We start from the raw sequence: 12,761 nt of genomic DNA on the forward strand, positions 1-12,761 counted from the left end.
ACTCTCAGATTAGCAAAGCGGAGTTATAACGTCTGCATTTGCGGACTACTTTGTTGTTAGCCCGACCAGGCTGTGCGACGGTTTGTCTATACAACTTACAAGTGGGTATTCTAACTCTAGCAATACCGTTTCTTGGAGCTACTTTGTTGTCAGTAGAGTCTACTACAGCACTAGTACTAGTAGAAGTAGGGGTGTGAATAAAACCCGGACCCGGACCCGAACTCGGAAAACCTGCATAAAACCCGGACCCTAACCCTAACCCTAACACATTCTACTCCAGTCCGGTTATATATGCAGGTTTTCCGGGTCCGGGTCCGGGTTTTATTCACACACCACTAGTAGTAGTACTACTACTACTACTACTACTACTACTACTACTAGTTTAAGTTATACTATAGTATTAGTAGGGCCATTATAGTTTATGAGCTGTGCATGCAAGACTTCAGGTAGTGTGTTAGATCCTGCACACAACCTACATAACAAACTATGGCACTTGTTGACCTCTGACAAACCTTATTTTCCAAAGAAGTAGGAGGGCTTTAATGTTAGAGTAAAATATTAGGATAAAAAATGAATTAACTTGGTATTTTTATGCAATAACTCCACACCTGTATGCAAATTGCAGAGAGCAAGTTGCTATCATACTGGCAGAAATGATTTTAGGGAATGTGATCTATGATGTTGGTCACAAGAAAAATGAATGTGTGAAGTTAGTGTGTAAGAACACTAAATAAGCAAATTTTTACCCAAATGTTTTAGTCTACTGTGAGAGCCCTTCCATTTCTGCAGGAAATGCCAGGTATGTGGACATGGTATTATAGTTTATTAGGTAGGCTGTGTGCAGCATGCAACATACTACGTACCCAAGACTTTTGCACATGTATATGCACACACACACACACGCAAATTATGTTTCATACATAAAATATGATTACAAAAGACAATGACAAGCAGAAATGAAATTACCTAAATTCTTCTCCTATTACTTTGACCCATACATTTTCTATTCAAAAATTTCTGGATAACTGCATTTCTTTATTGAACCTGGTTAGGTTAGCCAACAGATGCAAACCACTTTATTCTTAAGCAGGGCATGAAATTCTGATTTTTTGCACCGGCCCAGAGGGCTTCATGGTAACAGCAGTTTTTGACCAGCCCTCAAAAATATTTTTTTTTCAAAAATATAGATAAGTCTGTTTCACTGACTCTTGCTTGTCCAGAAAATGTTGTAGTGTGCAGCATTGCGTAGTAGCTGTTGAACAGACTATAATACAGATCGTGAATGATGTCCGAAGTGTTTTTGCCAATGTCATGTTTCACGCTTGCATTCTCGATTCCAAATGTGTAAAATGTTGATAAATTATGGCGTGATATCCTTCAGGTAAAACCTTGTAGGCTATTTGCTCGTTAATGCTATAAATAAAAATGTAGGTACTCGCTAACACGGCTGAACCCACTGGCTCGCAGGGCCGGTGTTTTGTCAATGTTACTGGCCCTTCAAGTTATTTGCCGGCATATGCTGGTGGGCCGGTGCTAATTTCGCGCCCTGTTAATAGGAGTGGGCTATACATGGGTCATTTTTTGTTTTGCTTAGGGCCGAGTTTTTGTGTGTTCCATTTTACCTGTCTCAACATGAAATGACAAAATTTTTGGTCTGGGGTCTAAGAAAAAAGTGTGCAGTGCCTACTTGTGTTTCCATACCTTATATTTGTGGCGGAAATGGAGTTTATCTCATATCTCAGGTTCTGCTTTGAGTAGACACTTCATATAAAAAGTTATTCTGGGGTTATTTAGGACACATAAAGTCATAAACATAATTAGAAAATCATAAAAGCAGAAATACTGGTCCAGAAATATATTTTGGGGTCAAATTTAACCACATAATTTCCATAGGAAACTAAAAAGGTTGCTGCGGATCCGACGCGATCTCTCTACGTCCTCTCTTCTTTGCTTTTGAAGAGAGGGACTAGATAGTGGCACTTATTGTTGAGACCCTTCAGGAAGAGACTGCAGATAGCTGCCAATGACCCTAGCTGGACTGTTGTACATCCCTGGGAGCAGATTGATGCTCTGATGACAGATGCTGTGAGCAAAAATCTCAAGATAAAGACAGGTGTTGCAGAACTACTTGGCTCAAAGCATGTGCCACACCACTTGCTTTGTAAGTCGCATACATGTGAACGGTCTGATGTAGACAACCTCACGACCATGGCTGCCATTGAGGACAAGATTGGCCTTCGCAAACTGATTGGGCAGAGAGCCAGCGTTGAAGTCATTTTTTCGGCAAAGTAAATGATAAATCTGTTGTTGTAACTGCTCTTCTAAAGCTCGTATCACACGAGGGAGATGGGAAGACAACATCACTAGTAGAACAGTTTGACTTGATGCTAGAGGAGGCTGTGGTACACTAGTCGTTTAGCCTCTACAAAGAGAAACGTTTTAATAGACTCGGATACCAGGCAGGTGCGGTCTATGATTGCATTCCTAACCTCAAACAACTACTTTTGCAGACACCGCTAAATAATCTTCTTGTTCGAGCATGTAAGATTTACCTTGAGAACGATTTCATAATAGCAGGATTCAAAGCACTTGCTAATTTTTCGTACATGGTCACAATGCCCTTCCTCAACTGCGTCGAGAGAGCAAGCCAGGATTTGCTGGTTAACATTCTTCCCAAGCTCTGCAGTACCCTTGCTGATAAAAAGACAGACACCTTTATTAAATCCACGAAGCGATCTCGATCACCTTCTTCTGGGAGAGATGTGTCTCCAGGCCACGAGAGGAGTAAAACTGCAGTGCAAGCGTGATGCCATGGAGGTGACGTGGGGCAACAAACAGAAACAGGAGAACTTCTTGTGAAATGTAAAGAACACGGAGTACATAATTCCGGTGTTATGGGTTTAACTAAATTCTACTGAAACAACTTTATTAACCAATATACTATTAAAGTGATTAAACAATTACTGTATTGTTTAATACATTCATTGTAGGTGGATAATTAAACCATTTTATCACTATGTAAAATCTATTTCTTACGCTTGCACGCCACATTACTATTAGAGAACAATTTAAAATTTAGGAGGACCATCTAAATTTCAAACTAGATGGTCCTGTGGACCATCTCTTTTTTCTCCTTATTTCTACCTCTGAAAAGTATCAGGCGAGACAAGATTATTCCCAAAGGACCTCGTCAATCGTGTTAAGCAGCCCTGACTGGAGGACAGTGCGTTATAAAATACATAAAACAGACGGCATACAAGCCAAAGTATGCGGCTGGATTCGCCGTGCGCTGGCTGCTAATGAAATTCTTGTGCGTGTCATTTTTACAGGTGATGCTCTGGATGCTCTAGGATTGAGGCGGTACTGCTGCCGCCGCATGCTCCTCTCTCACGTTGACCTTATAGAGAAGCTGCTCAACTACGCACCACTCGAGAAATAGACGCCTGTACACAGTTATTGTACGTATGTTGAAGTAATAATAGCTAACTTCGTCATTGAGTATGATACAGAAACACTATGTTAAGTCGTTTCAGAGGGTTTCATTGGAATTGTCTGGAATGGAATTCTGTTTAAATTTGAATTCCCTAACATGTAAATATTCTTTTAAATGATAGGAGTTTGTGTAAGCAGACGTATATAAGCTATGTCACTCAGCTTAATATTGGAAAGCAAGATTTACAGTAGTTGTCATAGTATCTCCGTTTCACCGCCATATTTGCATTGATAACAGCAAAATGAAAGTATATACATGGTGCGAAATTAACGGGGGTCCGGAGACAAATACTCCCCGATTTATTGTCGGACTCCCTTATTTGACATATGCAGGAGTCCGTGTGACTCCCTGAAAATTCTGCCATACTAACTAGCCTCGTGGAATTACCGTATTTTTTCAGCTAATGTCTAAAGAAAATTTGGCAGACGTGCAACCTCATGAATCTTAAAAATAACCACATGCGCTATTGTTAATATCTTTAATTTTGAAACCCAGACTGGGGACTCCCTCATTTTGCTGCGGACTCCCTCTTTTTGAGTCGTAGTCTGTTGGACTCCCGTGTTCAAAAGTTAATTTCTACCCCTGAAAGTATATATATATATATGCAAAGACAATTAGTTTTCTGTGCTATCATCACAACAGTAAGAAAGCAGGATTGGGAAGAGGTTAACAAATACACACAACAGCAAGAAAGCACCATTATTGACAGACAAGAAAGTATAGGAGGCATCACGGCCACAGTTCCTCATGCAGGGGCAAGATGACGACTGGTTTGCTGCCTGCAGTGATGATGAGATCTATAAACCAGATGGATCTCTTGGTGATGACTGGCACCCTGACCCCAAAGAAATTTATCAACTGTATAAAAGAATCGAGTCGAATCCCGTATTACAACTGCAGTGGAAAAACCCGGGAAGGTGACTAAAGCTGAAATTTGACATTCTGAGTGATTCCTAGATTCCTGGAAACTGTCCATTTCATCACCATGCAATATACAAATCGAAATTTATCCAGATGTGTGTCTGTTTTACCTGTCAGTGAAAAATTGTCTTGCTGGAGCCTGAACTAATCCTTGCCTGCTGATCCTGCTGGAGACTTGATGCCTATAACCACTGATGAGGACTCATCCTTCTAAATATTTCCCTCTGCACACCCGTTGGTAAAGACCGAACCATATAGACTCCTGAAACAATGCATTCCATTGCCATGCAAAAATACTGAATACTGATTACCTCAGTTTGATTGTCTAGCAGATTGCAGCAATCTTGTCAGTGTTAGACTAAGGTGCTAAGGTGCTCTGGTGCTGTGTTTCCCTGGCAATGAAAAATGACAGTGTATAGCCTGAAGTAGATATTACCTGTTGTAGACTGATCCTGCTGGAACTGTGAAATGTCCATACCTGTTGATGACAATTAATTCCGCTGCAGTTCTATATATATTTATTGGTGAAAACTTATCTAAATTCAGTTTTCTTTTACTGTTTATGATCCTGCAGATAAATATTCTCCTTACAGATTGTTAAATACTTATCATGCTGTAGTTACCTTACTTGTTGGTAACACTGTTCCTGCTGGTATCACCTCACCTATTGGTTAATACTGATCTGGCTGGAGCTGTTTTTACTAGTACATGAAGAAGCAATGAATTGTCTTGTATGTGTGTAGGAGGCCACCAACGCCTGACACTGGCACTGATGACCATCTCCCTATAGGTACTGATGACTCAGAGGAAAAGTAAGTAATCACCGTACTTGCATCTCTAATTTAACATGTATAATGTCTTAATGGGATTTAGCAAAATTAATTGAAAATAAGTTTGTTCTTAATTGGCATAAATATTTAATAATAGCAGTGTTGTTATGCACTTTGTCCTAATTTCAGTCATTGCTATTCTTCTTCTTCTGATTATTATTATTATCATGTTATAATCATCAGTTTATATCATGTTATAATCATCAGTTTATATCATGTTATAATCATCAGTTTATATCATGTTATAATCATCAGTTTATATCATGTTATAATCATCAGTTTATATCATGTTATAATCATCAGTTTATATCATGTTATAATCATCAGTTTATATCATGTTATAATCATCAGTTTATATCATGTTATATTCAGTCATCATGTTTTTTATTGCTATCCACAGAATTGAAGAATCGACTGAGTTTGACTTTGATGAAGATTTTGGCTTTGAGACTTCGGTGTCAATTACACCTAGACGGACTCCGAGTATGTCACAAAACTTCTTGAATAGCTATTTGTAACTGTTTCGTCACAGCCAATCACCGCATTATCAGTTATGATCCTGACTGAAGTCTGCTGAAGAAGATAATCTGAAATGAATTGTTAACTGTAACGGAGACATTCGTAAAATCATAAAGTGGGACGCGTTCCGTCATGACGCAACTCATATTCATTCATGTACCACTCGCCTTTGGCGACGATTTCGTTCCCATCGTGGCAACGTAGTCTGAGTTAAATTCCTCTTAGCTGAATATCATCAAGGGTATATAACTGTTGTAATGGATTGTGCTATTTGTATCATGTCATAAATATTAATAGTTGTCCATAATTTGTATGCGTGTGAAAAATGAGTGATTAAAAGTGTAGCACTCGCCTTTGGCGATGATTTCGCTCCCATCGTGGCAACGTAGTCTGACACCGCTGTGCACGCTTGCAGGAAGCGCGAGGCTGTCGCACGGTGCGCCGAAGAGGGTCGCCAGTCTCAACCAGGTGATGAAGGACATGGCACGCCACAAGCGCCTGGAGCAGGAGCTGCTTCACGCGGAGCAGACGGCGAAGACGACCGCGGAACTTGCCGCGCACCGCGCAGGACTGCACTCGCTAGCAGGTGGCACTGACGGAGACGCGTCGAGTCACCGTCAGGCGGAGCGGTCGAGTCCGAAAGGTGCTGGCGGTGCGGAGAGGCCGAGCCTAAGTCCTCGGGGCAGCGGTGCGCACAGCCCCAGGCAGCTGTCGCTGAATCCCCGAGGGACAGCCGCTCAGTCGTTTATGGGAAGTGCGTCGAGCAGCCCGAGGCAGGCTGCCGGCAGCCACAGTCCCGGCTCCGGGAGTCCACGACAGGCAGGCGGGGCACTGACGCCCCGGCAGTACCCAGCACACAGCCCACGTCAGGTGTCCAGCTGAGTAGCACGCCACTAACTTGTACATAACTTTACCGTAGTCCCACGCACCCGCACAGAAACCTAACAAATTGTGCTCTTTTTTTAATTATTAATAGTTCGTTCAATTCTGTGATGAGTCTTCCTAATACGACAGTTTTTCGACAAATGGTCGGTTGTTTGTTTCGAGCTGTTTTGACAGTTTCTCGAGACCACCACTAGGTGTCAGTAGGTGATGTGACAATGTGAGGCAGGTTCTATTGGTTAGCTAACTGTAAGGGCCACTTGAAAAAGACAACAAATCAGTTGGTGAAAACTGTTGCACCTAATGATTTATCACAGTATTAAATTTACCACGTTGAACTATGAAGTCTGATTATGTTATTCCAAAATTTACTTTTTTTTATTTAATTTACTTTCTTACTTAAAAGTGGATAGATTATTATTTTTGGCATTCAGATATCTCAATTCACACAACCATTGGTTTGATATTATTTGCTCCTGTTCAAGTGCAGTGAGTGGCAGGTTCGTCCTGTTTTGTAAGAAGTGATATTAATTGACTGACATGTTTCGGGTATTTGTGTAGACACCTGTTTTGAGGTACAGTATCCAACCACCACCATCAATGCATTTTATCACTATAGAGGTAAGAAAATAATAGCGGTATAAACCGTCAATAGACTCGGGGAGTGTGTAAGTTTGGCTCGTTTTATTATCTAACTGCTGAAAGAACAGTAGCTTTTTTTTACATTGCTGATTAAATTCCTCTTAGCTGAATATCATCAAGAGCACATAACTGTTGTAATGGATTCCGATTGTGCTATTTGTTTCATGTCATAAATATGAATAGTTTGTCCATAATTTGTATGGGTGTGAAAAATGAGTGATTAAAAGTTAAAAACAAACAAACCTATAGTGTAAACTGTTTATTGTAAGTTCGAGTTGGAAAACCATGTAAAAATGCAATTATACAACATATTGTTGGTAGGTATTCAGGAAAATTTTGTCCCTAACTTCATTACAACTTTGCATAATAAATATATAACTCATCAGTGATTTTTATTAAATCTTAATACTTGGAAGAATTTTTCTAGATAAATTATCTATGAAGAGTGATGGCCATATTATTCGCTATAGATCACTAATGAAATTCGGTGGGCTCTATCTAGTAGGCCTAATCCTATCAACGAGCGGGTCATTCCGTCATAGGTTCGTTATTTACGTTTTGCTAGACTCAGTAGCAATTAATCATATTCAAGACTGCATGTGCATTGCAGAAACGTGTAAATTCTCACTTGCAGACTTTCTTGCAGACTAATACCGTGTCCGAATATATAAAGACACATGGTGCGATAAACTCGGACTTTTTTTCTATTTTTAACGGTATTTTATACATCCGGTATTATTCGTATAATTGCAGCAATTGTCGGAAGTCTGATATTGTGTAGAATTTACTGTTGATATCACCGAAAACGCACAACCCTGAAACTGCCTCATAGGATCAGAACGCAAAACCTCTAGAATGGGACGAAACATAGCATAGTTATAGTCACTGTGATAACCTGCGTAGCAGACCTCGGCACCTGCAAAAGACCGATGTGTGGCTTGTGCAGGCTCAAACAGGGGGTCCGCTACTACAGAAACAATCATTGAGTAGATGTGCATAACATATTGTTATTAAAGCGCTGTTCCAGCGAATTCAGATTTCGTTCGTTAAGTTAAGCTGCCCTGCAGCGTTACACGTTGTGTCTAAACAACCATTTAGTGGCCATTTACATTGAAGGTGCTAGAACTTGTCTGGTGCTCATCAACACGCTAGCGTGCAAGCCTGGTAGTGGGTGCTTTCCTTCTCATCTAGAGACTCAGAATAACGCAGAACAAGCAGACGACAGCCATTGAGCTGATGGCAGATGCAGCGTTCTTCCCATCCTTAGACTTCAGCTGTTTCTTTGGCGCGACCTCGTTGGGCGTCTGTTCCGGTTCCGGTTCCGGTTCGCTGTCCGCCGCTTCCATGCGCGCGAGATACGCGTCGATGTCGCAGTCGTTGCTCTTAACGTCGGCCGCAATTCTGCATCGGTTCAGCGTCGTGTCGAAAAACGTATCTGTAAAAACGGGAGCAAATCACGTCTTATTTGCTATTAGCAAACTATTACTACTATATTCTATGGTAGTCGATGTTACTTTATGATGATGTATGTTTTCTATTATATTTTAAATTACATTATAGTTATTTAGACGTTTAGACGTTTAGTTATTTTAACGTACATCGATTCGATATGCGGCGAAATATTTAACGGCACGTCGTAGATAAATCTTAGCGTTAGAGAGAACGCCCATTTCCATTTTATTAGCTTCATTTTATTTAACCTGATTTTGAATCCGGTTTAGTTGGTTGGTACGTGTGTGTGCGTGCGAAGTGTAGCGTAATCAATTTAAATGTATTCGTGAAGTTTATACACGTGTATTTTGTTTTCTATGCACGTGCAGTACTCAAACACATAAAACTCGGAAAGAAAAAAATACAAAAGAATTTGACAGAAATAAATGCAGAAAATGTTTGAACACACCTTTTGAGCACAACAGCCGGGTCGCCTTCTTGTGTTCGCACTGGTAGAATACGTTACAGTTCCACTGGTGGCCCATAAATCCACCCAGGCTAGTAGCACAGTAATTCGACGCATATTGAGGTGGATCGTCGTCATCCGCTGCAGCTGCAAATTCACATAGAGATACGCATTAAATACAATACAGTAGATCTCTGCTATAACAGGCCCGTACTGAATAATACGAACTAGGATTCAACGCCATCATGGTCGTTATTATAGGCTCCCCTTTCTCTTCTTTTCTCTGCTTCTTTTACGTTATTTTGCGCGTATTTTGTATTTTTACGTGTACATTGGTCGTAACAGGGCGATAACAGCATAAAAATCGCTGTTTTATACAAGTATTCTTGACTAACAGGAAATCTGACATAATAAAAACTCGCGCCATAACGCGTGCACGAATTCAATGCGATTGAGATTCTTGGACTCCAGTTAACGTGTCATAGCAGGGTTCCAAATGTACGTCATTACTACGTAACACGCGAGTTTGAAGCAACGTGATAACCCCTTCTGCGTCGTAGGAAATGAATAATTTTGGCGATAGTGTGGATTATGCTGCGTCATATTATTTATATATGGCAATCATTTCGGGTTCACGGACAAATGCCGAAGGTCGTCGGCTCGAAAGAAATTTCTATGTAGGCCTACGTGTTACCAGATGAAGTGGAATGGATTTCGTTTGGTATACCTTACGATTGGCAGTATAATATGTATCCATTAACTGTCTATTATCGTTATAATTAACATATCGTTTAAACACTGTCACCCATTCGTCTTTCTGAATTTCCGATCTACTCGTAAAAGCAATACAAGGCTGTGGCACCATTCGGACATACTCTAGCAAGGACGATCCTCCTAGTCAAGCTGGTGTAAACAAGTAGGTGCACACCAAATGGTATGGCCACATAGTATAAGAGTCTCTGTGGTATTGCCTTTGATGGTCTACATAGTCGTTACTCAAGGTCCGTGTTCTACCAGCAGCATTCCTTCGCTCATCGGTGACTTGTTGTTATCGGTGCCTTCGGAGTTAAAAGCTATTATTTGGTACTAGCGTACGCGCAATTAGCCCTGCAGTCTTGCATAGCATTGATCTCGAGAATACTGCTCGCTCGAAACATCACAAGCAATCGAATAAACAATAATATCTATCTATACGCGGTTCAAGGCAATGGTTGAAGTAGGGATTGACACCATAAATATAATTTTTACATTAATAAAAATTGCGAATTTGATTTTATTATTAGGTTTCCTGTGATAATAATTTACTTTTCAATTAGCTCTACCTATATATATATATATATATATATATATATATATATATATATATATATATAAAATATATATATATATATTATAACTTGCATACATGCTTGCTCATATAAACAACACTAGCAGTAGCGTGTTAATTATTGAGTGCGGTAAGCGTTTTAGGCGTTAGAGGCGTTAGATAGTCTCGACGCTGGGAATCACTATCGTTACATCGTTAAGGTAATTTGCACTGCGCGTATTTTTTCATGCGTGCAAAATTGGAATCGAAAAGAATGTCAATGTCATTTTGTCGGACACGGCAACTTCAGCGTTAGGAACAGGATTCAGGACTTCTAGCTTGGTTCAGTGACGGGAGGATAAAACCAAGTATATATCGTCGTCGTTCACAGTGCCTTCGATATATACGGACCTAAACCTGTCCGACTACTAGCTACTACACGGCAGCAAGCTGGACAAACTGCATTTTTCTACGACACAACTGGCAGATACGTTTGCTAGAATAGTAAACGCATACATGTCCCCTTGACCTAAATAGTGTAGAAATGCCCGATATCCACGTTAATCTATGGGCGTCGGCTTTGGCTGTATATGAGTGAAAACTAGCAATTACAATAGCACATGGCTTATATGTTGGTGTATGTATGCGTGTATGCAGTAAATATACATGTGTGTGCATGCACGAGTGTGCGTGCGTGCGTATATTCTTGTGTAGGTACGTGCGCGTGTGTATGCGCGTATGTTGGTATGTCCGTGCTGTGCGTTATTTAACAGCATAGCGAAAAGGGGCACGTGATATTTATATTCTGGATTAATATTTGTCGCTTCATTTTGCTGTCCAATATACCTTTATATGATCTCCCTCCACGTAGCTCACTCTAAGTAGTATCTCCCTCTTTGCATAATAATTACATATTACGATATGAAACATTGCTTCGATAAGAAGATGTCAGTGAAAGCCTTCTAGACGAAATTCAATATGGATTGCCGCATAGAGCTATGCTCCCAAGAAAACGTATACAATGATTATATTAGAAGCCCAGCAGATTTGATGAAACTGAAATTATTACATTTGCCAGGTCTCCTTGAAACTATGGCGCGTATCAAACAAGACAGCTTGTAGCAGATTATACTTGGATTATTACGATGAATTTCAACCCAATGATCGATATTACATTTAGATTACATATATAAACAAGTTAGGATACATTACCAGAAATGCAGAAAACTGTGTCTATGCTTATAATTGATATATTGCTGACTAAAGTTAAACATTTTTGGTGCGACGTATATACTCAGGTAAAATTAGCTACCTTAATTATTAACGTGTTTACTATACGCATTTCGTTTATGTCGGTCTGGTCTACTTGTGGCCGTAACAGAAATATTGAACACCAATTCTATTGTATAAACTATGAATATCGTGCAAAATTAGTTGCTGACTAATACTCGTGAATCGTAAATTCTCTGGTACTTAGAACGATACAAACTAGTTCACCATTACCTTCCTATGTTTGAAGCGTTGTAACATTAAATCTAGCAACATTCGTTGGAGGCGTGTTTACAAACTTTAACCTAAAGAAACTCTTCTTCTAAGATGATACCTTGTTGCACTAGGGATGCGCGTATTAATATGTAAAAGCATAAATATTTGTTATGTTAATCGGTGCTATATATCAACCAAAGCGTCATATAAACAGGCTAAATATACTTACCAAAACTAACGAAGACAAATATTCCTAAAACAAACAAAGTAGATTTCATGTTGATGATGACTGTGAAACACGGCCGAGAGAATACTACTGTCGTCTATAAACCGATAACGAGTTTTAGTAAGTAGGTGCGTCGCCGAATGATGTTTTCACTCGTGTGAGGGATTTGGGCGTATATCCCGCGTCGTTGCGTGCGTGTCTGTGGAGTAGTAACCTGTGAAGCAGAACGTGCCCAGTAGCGTGGAACAGCTCGAGCGCGCCACGCAGTTCCTTGTAGTCAACATAGACATTAAAGATAACAAGACTCCCTGTCCCTGTCTGCCCATCCGAACCAAAGTAGGCAGCGCCCTGTCCGTTGGCATTCGTGCTTTACAACGCTGCTGTTATATTGCCCACCTCCACGTATATAAGCCGCGATGTTGCTAGCCGGGTAGAACGAACGCGCCAACTAACAAACAGCCGGCACCCGCTGAATAATCATTAGTCCACTGCTTCTAGACTCAAGTCAAGGAAAGGTTTCATCAACACCATATCATGCACTTTGCAACGAGGAGCCATCG

The 12,761-nt window shown here is 40.3% G+C and overlaps 2 protein-coding genes across 4 annotated transcripts; one reads left to right on the forward strand and one right to left on the reverse strand.

Annotated features, from left to right (window-relative positions):
* The first annotated feature begins 3,329 nt into the window (after positions 1 to 3,329).
* On the forward strand, positions 3,330 to 7,529 carry LOC106821015 (PAXIP1-associated glutamate-rich protein 1-like). 3 transcript variants are annotated; one of them, XM_014825646.1, is made up of 5 exons: positions 3,330 to 3,458; positions 4,136 to 4,410; positions 5,158 to 5,226; positions 5,645 to 5,727; positions 6,179 to 7,529. In XM_014825646.1, the coding sequence occupies exons 2-5, from the start codon at positions 4,241 to 4,243 to the stop codon at positions 6,643 to 6,645; spliced, it is 789 nt and encodes a 262-aa protein (XP_014681132.1). In that variant the 5' UTR covers positions 3,330 to 3,458; positions 4,136 to 4,240; the 3' UTR covers positions 6,646 to 7,529. The 3 variants fall into 3 exon arrangements, with proteins under 3 accessions (XP_014681132.1, XP_014681133.1, XP_014681134.1); XM_014825647.1 differs by having other exon boundaries at positions 4,203 to 4,410; XM_014825648.1 differs by having other exon boundaries at positions 4,235 to 4,410.
* Positions 7,530 to 7,533: 4 nt separating this feature from the next.
* Positions 7,534 to 12,379, reverse strand: LOC106821016. Its single transcript, XM_014825649.1, has 3 exons — positions 12,205 to 12,379; positions 9,188 to 9,331; positions 7,534 to 8,722 (listed from the first exon to the last, which is right to left on the reverse strand). The coding sequence occupies exons 1-3, from the start codon at positions 12,251 to 12,253 to the stop codon at positions 8,475 to 8,477; spliced, it is 441 nt and encodes a 146-aa protein (XP_014681135.1). The 5' UTR covers positions 12,254 to 12,379; the 3' UTR covers positions 7,534 to 8,474.
* Between the last annotated feature and the right edge of the window lie 382 nt (positions 12,380 to 12,761).

Source organism: Priapulus caudatus, unplaced genomic scaffold (assembly GCF_000485595.1).
Source record: "Priapulus caudatus unplaced genomic scaffold, Priapulus_caudatus-5.0.1 Scaffold55, whole genome shotgun sequence".
NCBI classification, from domain to species: domain Eukaryota; kingdom Metazoa; phylum Priapulida; class Priapulimorpha; order Priapulimorphida; family Priapulidae; genus Priapulus; species Priapulus caudatus.